The 14,584-nt window shown below is 42.7% G+C and overlaps 1 protein-coding gene across 1 annotated transcript; it reads right to left on the bottom strand.

The window, feature by feature from the left end:
• Nucleotides 1-6,144: 6,144 nt before the first annotated feature.
• Nucleotides 6,145-14,385, bottom strand: ND-SGDH (NADH dehydrogenase (ubiquinone) SGDH subunit). Its single transcript, XM_050167756.3, has 4 exons — nucleotides 14,266-14,385; nucleotides 11,932-12,131; nucleotides 8,828-8,934; nucleotides 6,145-6,424 (listed from the first exon to the last, which is right to left on the bottom strand). The coding sequence occupies exons 1-4, from the start codon at nucleotides 14,351-14,353 to the stop codon at nucleotides 6,283-6,285; spliced, it is 537 nt and encodes a 178-aa protein (XP_050023713.2). The 5' UTR covers nucleotides 14,354-14,385; the 3' UTR covers nucleotides 6,145-6,282.
• Between the last annotated feature and the right edge of the window lie 199 nt (nucleotides 14,386-14,584).

Genomic DNA, 14,584 nt, shown 5'->3' with positions numbered 1-14,584 from the left:
TGTATGTGGGAAGAATTTCTGATATGGTCAGGCAATAAATATAGCACAGCTTTTATGGTCAAAACTGCACAACAAATACTGACATGACGAAGTCAATCTAAAATTTGGTTGGTCATGCTTTATTTGAATAAGTATTCTGTAGCTAAAGCAAAAAATGCAAATGCGAGACAGTTTATATCTCTTGGTATTAAAAATGTTGACTACAGTAGACACATTAATTCATCTCCGGTTAATTCAATCCCAGCCAGTGCCCATGCATTTGTATGGGTGCTTTTGCTATTTCGATGCTAAAATTAGCCTTCGCCGGATACACATGCGCCTGGTCCCTGTGGTGACCCCAATAGCGACCCCTTTAGTGGCAGCAATCTGTCTTGGCAGAAGTTGGGGACAGTGTGTGCATTGAGCATACACTGTCAGGTATGAAAGTGCTGTGCCAATTGCGCCATCTTGTGCCAAATCATCGAGCTGCGCCAACCTGCACCGATACACTAATTTCAAAATAAGTTATCAAATTCAGCAAAATGTGCTTGTTCAGTGGCAACCACACAGCCATATAGACATGCATTGGTTAGCACTTAGCCTTGCAATCCAAGCCTAAGCAGTCTGTTTCAGTGTTGGGGTTTTTGGAGTGTGGGTGTATTTGGTGGCACAATTGTAAGTAGGCTACAATAAAATGAAAACTGTTTTGTGCTATAGAACGTACTACGCATGTTTTATAACAGTACTGCATGTTTGCATATATGCGGACCAGCTAAAGATGACTTGAGCTGGTGCACACTTCATGGGGGCCATCGGGAAGAGAAGCCACACTGAATGAATGAGGTCATACAGCCTGCTCAGCGTGTAGCTCATCAGTTTCGTTATACATTTCAGCACTCGATTTTGCATCATATTGGTACATCTGAGTCAATTAATCGGCCAACACAGTGCACATAAAATTATAAATCTATTTCGCACATGTACAATGTGCGGTTACCGGGTTGATAGTGCGGCACGCCTACAAACGACCTGCCTGCTTTCATGAAACTTCTTTGTCACAAACATTCAATGGCAACCACAATCTTCACTTGGACTACACGATTTTCTGCAGGGCCACGTCACACAAGATCAGGCTTTTGCCGCCACAGAAGGGAAGCTAAGTTTCATATTTAGTCAACCTTAGCAGCCAAATGGTGTTCCTTATTAAAAGTACTGCGAAAATGCAAGCCTCCTAAATTGCATTCGTGGCAACGATGCTCACGATGCATCCTACACTGACCGAGTGCAAAAATTTTAATATACCATCGTTCGGCGCATGAAATATCGGTTGCCGTTTTACACTGGCTTTATGGCGCCTGTGGCTCAACCGCCAATAAGCCCAAATAACCGATCTTATTCAAAATATTGGTCGACAACACAGACTGGAAAGCCAGTGAACATTTTTATCCATTTATTGTTTTCAAAAATACCTCGGAGCTATTTCTCCACAAGCGATTTGGAATACTGCCAAATGTGCATTGACCAGTTCGTCACTCCATATTTGTTCTGCTACCCTAACTGCAGGTCACCAAAAATTACAAATTACCAAAGGGCAACACTCGAACAGCGTTCACTGTACTTTGATCGGTGTTGGTTCATGGTGACTACTGTGAATATTTCTCGTTCGTTGTGCACTAATACATTTAATTAGCTAAATTTATAAATTTACCTAATTGAGGAGATGGCAATTAAATAGTTTTGTAAGATGGTGACAATTAAATGACCAATAACAGCATTTAAAACCACATAAGAGTTGTGAATACTTTTTTTTTTAACGAGAAATAAAGCACGTGAAATAAATAGGTAAAAATAAAGCGTTCTGACCATGACAATGTTTCTGCGCACCAAATATTATATCAATCCTTAGGGAAACTGTAAAATAGGGGCACTAGGAATAAGCGGGCGCGCTTTTTTCTTGACGTGTCGGCAGTTTTTGGCGCATGTCTTCGGTCCCTACCAAACGTGAAGTAGCGTGATCTTGCAGCTGTTCGGAAAGCGAACAGTTACAAGACAGCGCCCCAGGTTTGCATGTTCATGATATACACAGTGCACCGATGGCGACGTTTACGTCTGAGACCACTTATATTGTCACGAGCATTTTAAAAGAAATTTTGCAGGCATTGTTTTTTTTTTTTTTTCAGAAAACAGGACCACACATGACCTAAGTCTCTTTATATGCTGTTATCGGTCATTTCTCGACGTATTAAATAATAGTTGCTTATTCACATCGAAACAATTGGCTGCGGCTTAGCTCAGCTAATCCTGGATATGCAAAGTGAAAGCTTGGTTTAGCCCGGTTAAGTCTTGGTTTCACTTGGTTAACCTTTGATTTAGCTGTAATTATTATACTTAGGTATACAATCATCTTAAGAGGAAGCTTTAGCTCAGGCCCAACTTTGATGCGGCCTATTCAAATACATGTAAAATGCAAAAACGCTTTTCTGAGATAACCCTTTGACCGATTTTAATTAAACTTGTTGCATTTGAGATAGAAAGTTAAATTATAGTGACTGTTGGAACTGGAATTTCGATTTAGGGCCTGAATTTTGTTCAATGAATTTAAAAGAATTTGCAAGTTCGAAAAAGATAGACACACGAAGTTATAAATTAATAACTTCGCAGCAAGAACAGATATCGCAGTTCTGTAAACAGCATCTATTAGACCACTGAAAGTGGACAATGCGATATGTATAACTTTATATCATATGTGAATTTGTTACGTTGTGTACAGGGATTCTGCAAAAGCTGTATTTCCATATTACTGAACTTTTCTTAGATTCACGTGTAACATATCAATTTTGTCCACTTTAGATGTACTATCAGACGCAATACACAGAGTTGTGATATGATTTTTCCTTACTGAGTTAGAGTTGTAAACTTGATAGTATCGCATATTTAAAATTTTTCGATTTTTGCCAATCTTTAATCAAAAATCGACTACCTAAATCGATAATTCGAAACGAACAGTCACTAGATTAAGTTTTTCTTTTAAATGCAACAAACCTCGTCATATTTGGTGCAGTGGTTGCCGAGAAAAACGAATTCTCCTTGTATACATGTATTTACATAGGAGCACCTGAGCTAAAGCCACAGAACACCTATATCTAAAGCTTCCTCTTAAGCCAGGTACGACGGTTGTGCCTATGTTGTGCCTCGATCAGTGGCTAGACATGACTGGGATCAGGCTTGGGTAGACACGCATCGTTCGACGGTGCGACGCCTGTTGTGCCGCAGGGAAAGCGCAAGTGCTAGTCGTGCAAAGAGACGGCGCAAACATGCGCAGCGTCGAAACACAAACGGACAGGACGCCAACACGGTCACTATATTTCGGCGGACGCCTGTTGCATTCCGGATCCTCTCCAGTGAAGCAGCTCGCCGGGCGATATCCGCTGGGTGCTCGGACACCGCTTGGCGACGACGGCTCAAAGCCCCCCGCTCCCGCAAAACGCTCAGAGAAGACAGCTCAGACTCGCTCACATACATGGCCAAGCTCGCACCATAGAATACAGAACCACTCGCACTAACTACATAGAGAAAGAAATTTCTTTCTCTATGCTAACTAGGCGAGCTTGGCCATGGCGCCTGACCATCAGGCGGCGACCCAGCTGCGGAGAGCGCATGCGCCAAATCGGCGGCGAAGCTCGGCCCGGCGAGTCACGGGATGCGTTACGAAGGCTACGGCGCAGCTGCGGCTGCGGTCAAATGATGGTCAAATTGCTGCAGGCGACGGCGAAACTTGGCTCGGCGCGGTTAGTCAAGCTTTAGCTTTTAAAAAACTCGACTAGCATTAACATAAGCCTAGCTATCAACATAGAGCGGGCGCTGCTCGCAGAAAACCTTCGTTTATTTCTTTCTTGGCCACAGCTAGTACAGGCACATGCGGTACGTAATTCAATGGTGGTTTCTGAGAAACCCGTAAGAGTTTTCATTGTAGCTTCATGCTACAGTCGGTTGGATGACAATTTATCCCCGTCATGAATTTTATACTCACCATCTTTTTTCATATGCCTGTATTTCACTCATATTGACCTTTACCAAGCTGCTCCAAAACGGACAATTCATGCGTTAAACCTGCTCAAATGTGTCAAATACATGGCTCCCAAACTTCATTCACCGCTTCTATCCCTGATACGGCATCTCTCGTCGAAAACGCCTATTTTTGGCCCGCCCTTGGAAGATTTTCAGTCAATAACCGTAGCTCGCAATATCTGATTAGGCATTTACCAGATTCTGGCACGCGCCTTCTTTAAAAAGGAATGTGGGCCGAAAACTGCCTGCTTGCTTGGTGCACCGGACACAAAACCAAAACTGCCTTCGCCACGTTTGCATGCTTTGCCAAATAACTCAGATATATTGCGGTGAAGCGAACTTTATTATAAACGAACCGTGTGGCAAAACTGATGGGAAACCGGCCGCCAGTGCCATTTTTCTTGCTAAAAAATTCGGTGCGCGTTAGATTTCTACATTGTTCGGGTGCTTTGATGCAATTTCTATGCTAGTTAACTAGTTTGCACACATAGAAAGTGGGCACACGTTTTGTTCGGAGGCGTGTTAGAATCGAGTAACTACAGCCAAATGAATTGGTTAATTTGACGCTTTTCCCGCATCTTAATTCGATCCATCGGATAATTCGACCTATTTCGTCGGTTCCGTCAGGGCAAGCACATTAGTAATTAAGTGTTCTTCACATGCCACGTATCAATACAGCAAGTCGCCACTAGACCTATCGGAGGCACCATGCTTCTTTTTTGTTTTTTTAAGCGCAAAAGCACTGGATTTCACCTGTCTGTGTGAAGCCTCTTCATACGTGTGTTTTGGTGGCCCAGCCTCTTCTTTCACACATACCAAATGCGTATGTGTGAAATAAATATGGAAAATGAATCGGGATTGTTGTTGGAAATGTCAAAAGAAGAGATTCATCGTGCGAAGCGCAGTAAACGAGCCCGGTGACAGAGGCAGCGAGAGTTGACTGAGGAAGATGATGTGACCAAGCGATTGTGACTGCAGCAACAAAGACAACAATTGCATTGAAATATGCCAGCGAAACTTTTTAATTTCTTGTTGCAGTTTACCAGCTTAAAGAAACGAACCTTATAAACACCACTCCGCCTTCTTGGATTAGATTTAACAGACCAAAATGCACGACCTTTGGGTGCCCCTACAGTTGGGCATAGCGAAGGGAAAGTTAGCGCTGCCATCCACGATTTTCTTTTAGGATCAATGAGATTTAAACTCTTAATACAAAACTTAAAGCCTCATTTTCTTTCATCCAAATTCAATTTGAGCTGTCTTATTTTTTATGGTAATGGTAGAATTTTGATTTTCATAAAATCAATCAAGCTCTATGCTCTCAATCTTCCAATTTTAACTTGCCTATTATAAAATTCTGACCTTTTATTTTGCACTTTGACCTACCCGATTCTTGGCCAATCCCCCCAAGTAGGTGTGTACCAGTATATCAGAAGTATTACATCCATCAACAAACCGAAGAACAACAGAAGTAATCAGAGAATGACAGATTGCACAAGCGTGCCACGCGCGCTGCCGAAACGGATGAATAGCGACAAGCCCAACTAGTTGCAGACGTTGCATACCAGCATCGTTGAACGACAATTTGTGCTGCTTTCACTTACATAACAAGAACATTCCGCACGTATTGCGCAAAAATATTGCACCGGAGGGCAATATATTATCAGTTAATACCAGTCAGCAGGTTTTATTAGCATACGATTGCTGAAATCACCAGTAGCAAAGTGCCTCTGTGTACATTTTGATGTGTGTTGCCAATTGCCTATCCACACTAATATGATGATGGTGCTACCACCTGTAGCTCAATCTTGCAGCAAATACAGACGCTTCACAAAGGCACATAGTCATTACATCTTGCACAAGTTCACCATGCAATTTCGATCTACACCTCTGTGTTGAAATTTGCAACATAAGGGGCTTTCTTACAATCTTAGAAGCAAGAACCATCATTCACCACGTGCACACCAGATGGCGCCACAGCATAGCACAGCAGCAAACAGAGAGGCTTTGCCAAGGTGCGTAGTACCTGCGCCTTGCTAACAAGTGCTTCACTGTGCACCTGTGGCAAGCAAGAGTACGTACATCAGCGACACTGTGTGAAAATGAAACCTGAACTTGCTATTGCAAGTTCTTTGAATTGCAATTTTATGTGAAGTTCTAGTTTTATTTTTCTTTCTCTACTGTACAAGCCATGTTTTTCTCTCGGGGAGCACAATTGACAAAAAATGTTGGCAACTAAATCGTCTTGCAGTAGAAGTCCTGCTCCTGAGTTTGCTTCTGGTACCTCTTGGTGTACTTGCTGTCGTATGGCACATAGTACCATGCCTGGAAATCACCACGCTCCTTCATCAACCTCTCGACTTTCAACTCAATTTCTCTGCAGAAAGGAGAGACGTCCAACATTATTACTGCATCCCTAACCTGGTGCTAAAAGGTGGGCTGAAAGAGACTGCTTTTTTGGACTGTATGGAAGGAAATTAAAGAAGAATAAAATATTTACATGACCTATGTTTCAAACTGATAATTGCAGAGTACAAGCATATCTAAACAGAATAAAATGTGACTGCTAGGAAGAAAAAAATGCTTCAAATGTCAAGTATACACAGTGTATAAATTAACCCTTTCCATACTGCAGGAAATGAAAAATAATTTTGTCATGTTTCCCAGAAATGTGGCATGCAGGTAAGCCATACTATCAGTGAAAGCATTCAAGCACCTGAATATAGAAAGAAAAGCAACAGAAGGCCATCTACTGTCAAAAACAGCAACTACAAGTAAGTTGACAGATGTAACCATCATTTGTTCACAATGAAGGTACTTCTGCTTATGACTGTACTGGCTATGCTTGTTTGTGGTACAGAAAAGTTAAGTTTGAAGTCGTACTGACAGAACAATTATCTTCTTTTTTTAAGTTCAAGTTTGAACAGTCAAACAGCCCGAAAAAGTACTGGCCAGCATCAGAGCACACTAAATAATTTACTAAAATACTTCTTTCTTTGAACCAGTTACTGTCTTGGTAATCGCGAAGTGGGTGCTTCATGTCATTGTACACTGACTCACAGCATTCCTGTAACAGCTGCAGCTGGATGCCACAAGCATGCAAGTGCATCCAGAAGAAATGCATGCAGCACTCTTATATTTTCTGGGCAGCATCATCATACCTAGTCTTATCACTATCCAACTTCGTCAAATCTTCATTTGTGTCATGATGCCATGATAATTGCGATGACACCAGGTCATGCATTTCGAGACCGACTTTGCTTCCCAGCTTACACTTCCTAAGCTTAATCCCTTTATGTGCTAGTTAAGCAATTATTAACAAGGAAGCATTAGAAAATGACAAAATGACTTGACCTCTTAAATTTTCATGTTTTCCTGCACAATGCAGATGGAAAAAAAAGGGAGAGAAAGCGGTGAGTCAATATTGCTGCCACTAAAGTAAAAAAATTAGGAAGGAAACATTGGTCTTTGCTTCTTTTTGGTAAAATAACCTCTCCCTCATTCAAGGAATTAAATAACAGTACTCTATCACTCTAATCCAATTTTTTTTCCTCATGCACCCTTAAAGGGAGACTAAAGAACAACACTAAATTAGCTTAGTCTGGTGATGTATTTCATCAAGATTGAACTTGAAAGTTATTTGGCTGTAAAGGTTACTAGTGGAGAAATCAAGAGCCAACATTTCCCTTATGGATCTCTGCACCTCAGCTACATAGCATTCGAACATTAGTATGGTGTCACAGACTTCAAACTATTTTTGCATGCTCGGGTTGTTACTGTTAAGAAAATGTTCTCCGAACTTGCAAGGCTCAATCATTAGTTCCTACAGAATGCAATGTAGAAGACCTCCTTTACCGATAAAATGCCGCAATTAGTCCCAAACAGTTGCTGCCCAAATCTGACGTCATCACAAGGAGCTAGTGTGGGAAGCCCGCCTTTCATTTTTGCATCTTTCCTGGCATACTGAAACTTCACTCTTGGCAAGATTGACTTTTCTGGCATTGAGGAAGTTTAATTTAATAATCCCCATTTCGCCATTTCTCCCCATCACAGCAAAGCTGCTAGGGGCAGTTCTGCAACAGTTTTCGTGTGGAAGTGGAGGTCTGCATGCGATAGCATGGTCAATATCAAACATAAATGCAATGCAATCTACGTCATAGCGCTGAATTTTCTCTGACACGTAATGACAAAACGTAATTACAAAATAAAAGTTACCTTGCATATATTTCACTGGAACAGACAGCAACTTAGGCATATGTGCGGTGTTTTTAATGAGTAATACATAACTTTTGTTTCCCACGTCGCATTATGCTGACTCCACGTTGGAGGTCAGCTTGGAATTTGTATGGCTGTGACAGTGAAAGCTGACAGCATGTTGCTGCAGTGCAGCCTAAATGGAAGCCGTCACAAAGAACAGCCAACCACAAGTGCACTGGAAATTAGCCAGCAACTGCCGCTGCATTCGAGCAAGGCCTTGAGCAAGCAAACAGACCACTCGCATTTCCGAAGGATGTGAGAACTCGCTTATTCAGCTTCGCTGCCTTTGATGTATCAGTTGTCAGATTGGCATACATCTGTGAAGGACTTTTTTGCTTTTTCTCTCTCTAACAGCACTTTCTTCACACCAAGCCTGAGTCAAATGCACGAATGGGGTCACTCCAAGCAAATCAGCGCTAATATGTAACAGACACATGCACCCGCATGCGACATGTGTAAAGCCACAGTTATAATGAAAAACTGAACAAACAAAGCCTGCCGAAAGACACAACTGCTAATTTACCTCAGCTGAACCTTCTCATACTCTTGTTGCAGTATGTCCATCTTCTTCTCGTACTTCATCTGAGGATTATCCATAAACCATTTAGCAAGGAACTGCTTGATAGGGTGCTGTTCAATAAGATGAAAACAAGAAAGCACAAATTAGCAGTGCAATGCTAACAAAGGTGATCACAGGAAAGAAAATATCAACATGTTGTTTCACTTGTGGTACAGACAACAGCTTGGAACAAAGGCAATGTTAATATACATTCACTATCAGTGCGAGTAAGATGCAGACGCTATTTTCAACAAACTTTGGCAACTCTGCTTTGTTCATTTATCAATTCGTCAGCACTTCGGCTTTGAGCTTGTTTCCATTGGTGTCTTACTAGCCTTCTTCGGCATTTCGTTTTCTTTTTGTTGTGCTTGGAATGACAAAAACGTGCGGAAAAAAAAAAAGGAAGAAATCGGTAGATCCCACGCACATGCGGAAATTGGAGATAAGCAAAGCTTTCCTTGATGTCTACTAAAACGTTGTCACTTCACTTCTTATTCACTTCTGTCTACTCTGTCACTTCTGTCAATGCACGCTCTGGTCTTATTCTGTTCGTTTTACTTATTTCTCCACACTCGTCTGCTTGTGATACCAACTTCTTCACTTTTTGCCTCTTGTTCTGCTTGTCTATTTGGGCACTAACCCAGTGCAACATGCCCAGTTACCCATACCCAGTGTGCCCAGTATACACAGTGCCCAAGCTGTCATATAATCGGCAACAAGCAACACAGTAGCAGTCAGATCCGCAAAGTGGGGAGCAGATGCAGTAAAGGCTTTGCTTTAAATCAAGGCAAACACTGAAAGAGATGAAGAAATTATAAAGTAAGAACTTTGCGTATTGGCCCTTACGTAGGAGCTTTGTCCACAATATTTTATAGATAAGACTCCTGTGTGAGGGTCTAAATGTCAAGTTTTTAATAAGTTCTTCCATCTCGGTCTATGTATGTTTTGTTTTGCTTCACTATTCTTCCCAACCAGACGAGATTTTGTCAGATTCTCGATTTCATTATAAAAATGTTGCTGCTACTAGTCGTGCTGCAGAGAGTGAACATCTATGAACATACAGAAGACACTTTTTCAATATTTAGAAAACATTTCTACCATGCATAAACACACTGTTAGATTTCGAGGACGATCCCAATTGCTGTCCCCCAGATTTTTGGACCTTGCCGTTGGGTGCGGGAGTTGGCCGAGGTTGAGGAGGACTTTGAGATGAAAACTGGAGGTTTATTTACATTATTTACAGTGAGAGTACTAAGACATTAACAGTCATAAAATCATTACGGGCCGGCAGCAACTCGGACGCTGCGGCCCGTGGCAAGAACCTCGAAAGAGATGAATGAAGGAATGCTCCCTTGCTGCTCCCGGTGTCTCGAAGTCATGTCAAGTTCAGCCAATCAGCGAGCCCGCTCAGGTGGCGTCATTTCTGGCCAATCGGTGAGCCCGCTCAGGTGGCGTCATTTTCGGCCAATGGTAGGCGCCCGTGCGATTGTGTCACACCCGGCGCAAAGGGTCGCTCCTTGGGCCCCAATTGTCCGAGGGCTTACTTCTCTCTGCGGTATTGCCTTCCTGGCTTGCAACTGCCTTCACAAAGGCGGGTGGGGGGATTGCTGCCAGGACTTCATGGTGCATTACAGCCGCCTTGCCTTGGGACCCACGTTACCTGAAACCGTGCCAGGCTCCCGCTACACTTTCGGGAAGAGTCAAGCAGTGAATAGCTCCACCTGCGGCGCACGAGGTGGGGGACGTCAACTTGTTTGGATGTGCGGTGCCTTGGGAACATGGTAGATGTGCTTCTGCGCTCCTTAATTAGGTGTGATGCGATTCGATGTGGTCTGGTGAACTCGAAGTAGGCTCAGGAAAAGGTCCCGTATCTAACAACACACAACCAGACACACACGTGCATGCGCACGTTATAATAAAAAGAAGGAAAGGAAATTAAGGTGGTGCAACGACCAAAACAATAGAGCGAGATACCATAGACATCAAACACTAAGAGGTAGGAAGACTGCGGTACGTGTTAGAAAGGAAAACTGTCGGTATGGCTATTATACTAGTTGAGATTAAAAAAAAAAAAAGGAGGAAGTTCAATTGGGAAAGTCATGTAATGTATGGGACCGGTAACCAGTGTTCTATAAAAATAACAGAATGGGTGCAAAGAGAAAGGAAACACAGTCGATGCATATAGCACAATGGTATTAGGAAATTTGCAGGTCATGTAGCTGGAAATCACTGGAAGAGGCCTTCATGCTGCCATGGACTGGGAAAAACTTCCAGGGACACTAAAAAGAGAAAGGCGCAACAACAAAATACGAGTGGTGACAATGCCTTGAAGTTCCCACACCAGCTGGCTGTGACCTCACAGATTTTAACAGCATCTGCTAGAGCCTAGTCAATTCTTTTTATCTGTAAAGGAGGACTACATTGTGCTCTTAAGGAGCCAAGGACTGAACCTGGAGAATTTTGAGAAATCTCATTGTGCCTCAATGGCCCATATACAAGAAGATAATTTGTAATCCATGGTGTCACAGTAGTGTAGTGGCACTGGAGTTTCGTAGGAAACTCTAAAGAAAGAAATGGAAATGTCGCCTTTCTTTTTCTAGTAATTAACATATTGGGGTGAAATTAACAAAAAAGGGTTTTTAACACATTCACTGCAACGTGGGTCTCCGTTAAGTCATTGCAGTTATTTCACCTGTGCAAGGCTTTCTAACAGTGCGCAAGCTATCCTAGAAATCAACGGAAAGAAAAAGATACTTGTTTCTGATCTGGTAGTGCCATCTTACTGCATACTGAGGATGTTTCAAAGGAGAACAACTCCCTGGTGACTCACAGGGCTCAGAGGGAGGTCCCAACACACAAGAGCAACGTGACAAGTGACCAACCAGTGGATCACACCACACGGGAATCGAAATTACAAAAAATGATGCTACAGCAAGCAGGTTAAAGAATACTTTATCTCAACTGTTTTAGTGTTTCGTTTTAGTGTTCCTTTAATTATGATGATGAAAGAAAAAATATAACTTCCTTTTGCTCTGGTTCAATGTAAGAAATCTCATTAAATCACTCACGTCATAGTACTCCCAGTACTCTGGTTCATAGCCTTCTGGTATTTCTGCAAGTTTCGGCGGCCCAATGAAGACGTTGATGTACGTGACAAGGAGACCCAAGGGAATAGCACCCAGGAGGATATAGAAGTGCACATTATCCTTGAACTGGTTCCAAGCAAACCTTGAAGGTGTAATCACCATGTGATTGGAGGACTGCCTCACTAGAAACACAGAGCAAACATGGCAATGTTCAACTCGGGCAATGCACCTGTGACACACAAAGCAATGCAACTATGCTAAGGTTACTCTTATAGCACACACTGTGCATGTCATGCACCCAGAAACATAATTTTTGGGAACACTGACACATATTTTTGAAGTTGTAGAAACACCACCGCAAGCATACATAAAAGGATGACACTTAGCAAATATGAAGGATGGAAAGCACCTATGATACTGTAGATAAGGCGGACGAGGCAGAGACGAGAACCGAGAATCGGCGTTAAACATTAATTTTTTATTATGCCTTTGCTACCTTGCTTGTGCATATGTTCTGTACCATCCCACTTTTAATTTTAAGCCACTACGTACTCCACCACCCCTCTCCCCTAATGCCAGTTAGTAGATCAAATGCTATTAAAGGAACTATGAATATTATGCTTTGTGCCGGCTGCACTTGTAGGTTTGTCATCTTTGTCCAAGTCTCAAAGGAACCAACTTCTGCATTCTCACTGATCACATCCGGGTCACCGCTGCAGCTACGATGGGGTGAGGCAGTGACGAGAACAGACAATCAGTAGTAAATATCTCTCTCTTTACTGAACCTTGGCTATTTTGCCGTGCATGCCATTCTGCACCACCCCACTTCTTTCTCTTCATCTTCGGTTACTGCCTAGCAGTGACCACTAAAATACTTTAATTTGATACTAAAGGTTGTCTCTATATGCCAAACCCAGCATTACTGACTTTATCAAGATGCCATGACGCACAGCAGAAGGGCTGACGAAGGGTAGCTCAAAGGCAAAGTATGACGACATTGCAAATGAGTGTGTGCCAGGCATTACTTCTGGCAGCTGCAGCAATCACTGAGACGGAGAAAGACAGTGTATTGTCGTGGTGCACTCAGCCTCTGGGTGCTGCAAACCGGAAATAGTGTGTAGAAACAAGTATTATAGCAAATTATTCAGAGCAATCTGGTGCATGTAGAATGTCTCATTTCTAGGGTTTACAGTGTTTGGATCTATGTTCAACACAAAAAATTACAAGTAGAAAACATCGCGTCAGAAGTCCTTCCAGAGAGCATATGAATACTGCACTTTCTGCTCAATTTCAATTTAGCTTTTGTAACTTCAATTTCGGCGACGTCATCTGCCCAATTTTTATGTTTAGTGATGCAGAGTCTCCACCCCGACATGGGAAGGAGCTTTGCCGTCCTCGTGAGTTATTCGTCGGCATAGCCCTTTCAGGATACAGCCAGATCTGTAGCTCATGTCCTCAGAGAAGCACCAGTTATCTACTGCCGACTAAAGATAAATTTTACGTCGTTGCGAACGCAGAGGTTGCCATAATGCGTCTCAAGTACAAGTTATGAAAGTGGATATTAATTTCTAATGGATCATTTGTCATTACGTTACCACTTCAAGGAGCACGCAAGTGCATCTATAGAATGCGCAGTTTCGCTTTTACACAAATGAGCAGCCTCGTTGCCGAGCAAGAAGCCTCCGTCAATGCTGTTACGGAGTATGTGCCCCCGACCGCGAGCTTTACAGCGTCATCAGTTGTACACCTCAGTCACACAGGGCATTTTCGATCGCGATCGAACACAATCGGAACCGAATTTCTTGGTCCCGACTGGGCCGTTACGCAAACTGCAGAAGGTGAATTTGATCTCGATAGCGCTCCATCGCGATGTGTGACTTCAGTATTGAGCTAACTGCAGTGTCCCGGGTAATGACACTCGCGTAGACTACGGAAAATAAGAAAGAAAATCAGTATTAACTTCGCGGATACAAGTGAAAGGTCAGACAAAAGACGCTTCCGAAAGTTTGAGCAGTGCGGCTGCCAAGCGAGGCGATATTGAAAGCCTGCAAGCTCGGCAGCCGCCTAAATACGGCCTTTTTTGTCATCACGCCTTTCATTCTTTTCGAAAAGTGCTGCGCCTCAGACACATCGCAATATACTGAGCACTACGGCTAGCGCGAAGCGCCAAAGCCATTCATATTCTCAGCCGTGCATCATCACGCGCAGCGAAAGTTACCGGCACTGCAACATTCAGCGACGTGGCAACCTTCCGGCATGCTCGAATCACTGCAAGTTACTGAAGACATTTTCACACGTTTGCAAAAGCATAATTGCCTGAGCATAGCTGTCCTGGTTGCGGTGGCCTTCTTGCTAAAATCGGGGCAACGCTTCTCACAGCTCGTAAAACGCTCAACACTGCCATTTTTTCCAATTTTTCCCGAAGGGCGAACAGAACGCACAGAGTTACTTGCTTACTTAACTTTTGCCGACAAATTCAGAAAAACTATTAAACGCTACTTCAAGCCAGAACCACGCTAAATAATTTGCAGAAATTATTAAAGCAAACAAAATTTTTTTTTGTTCGAGCAATGTTTGTGTGAACGTGTAGGACTGTGTAAGACATTACGCTTTCGTTTTCTTCGATTTTACGTTT

The sequence above is a fragment of the Dermacentor andersoni genome, chromosome 3, assembly GCF_023375885.2.
Source record: "Dermacentor andersoni chromosome 3, qqDerAnde1_hic_scaffold, whole genome shotgun sequence".
Lineage (NCBI taxonomy): Eukaryota > Metazoa > Arthropoda > Arachnida > Ixodida > Ixodidae > Dermacentor > Dermacentor andersoni.
This window is presented reverse-complemented; position numbering and strand designations above follow the sequence as displayed.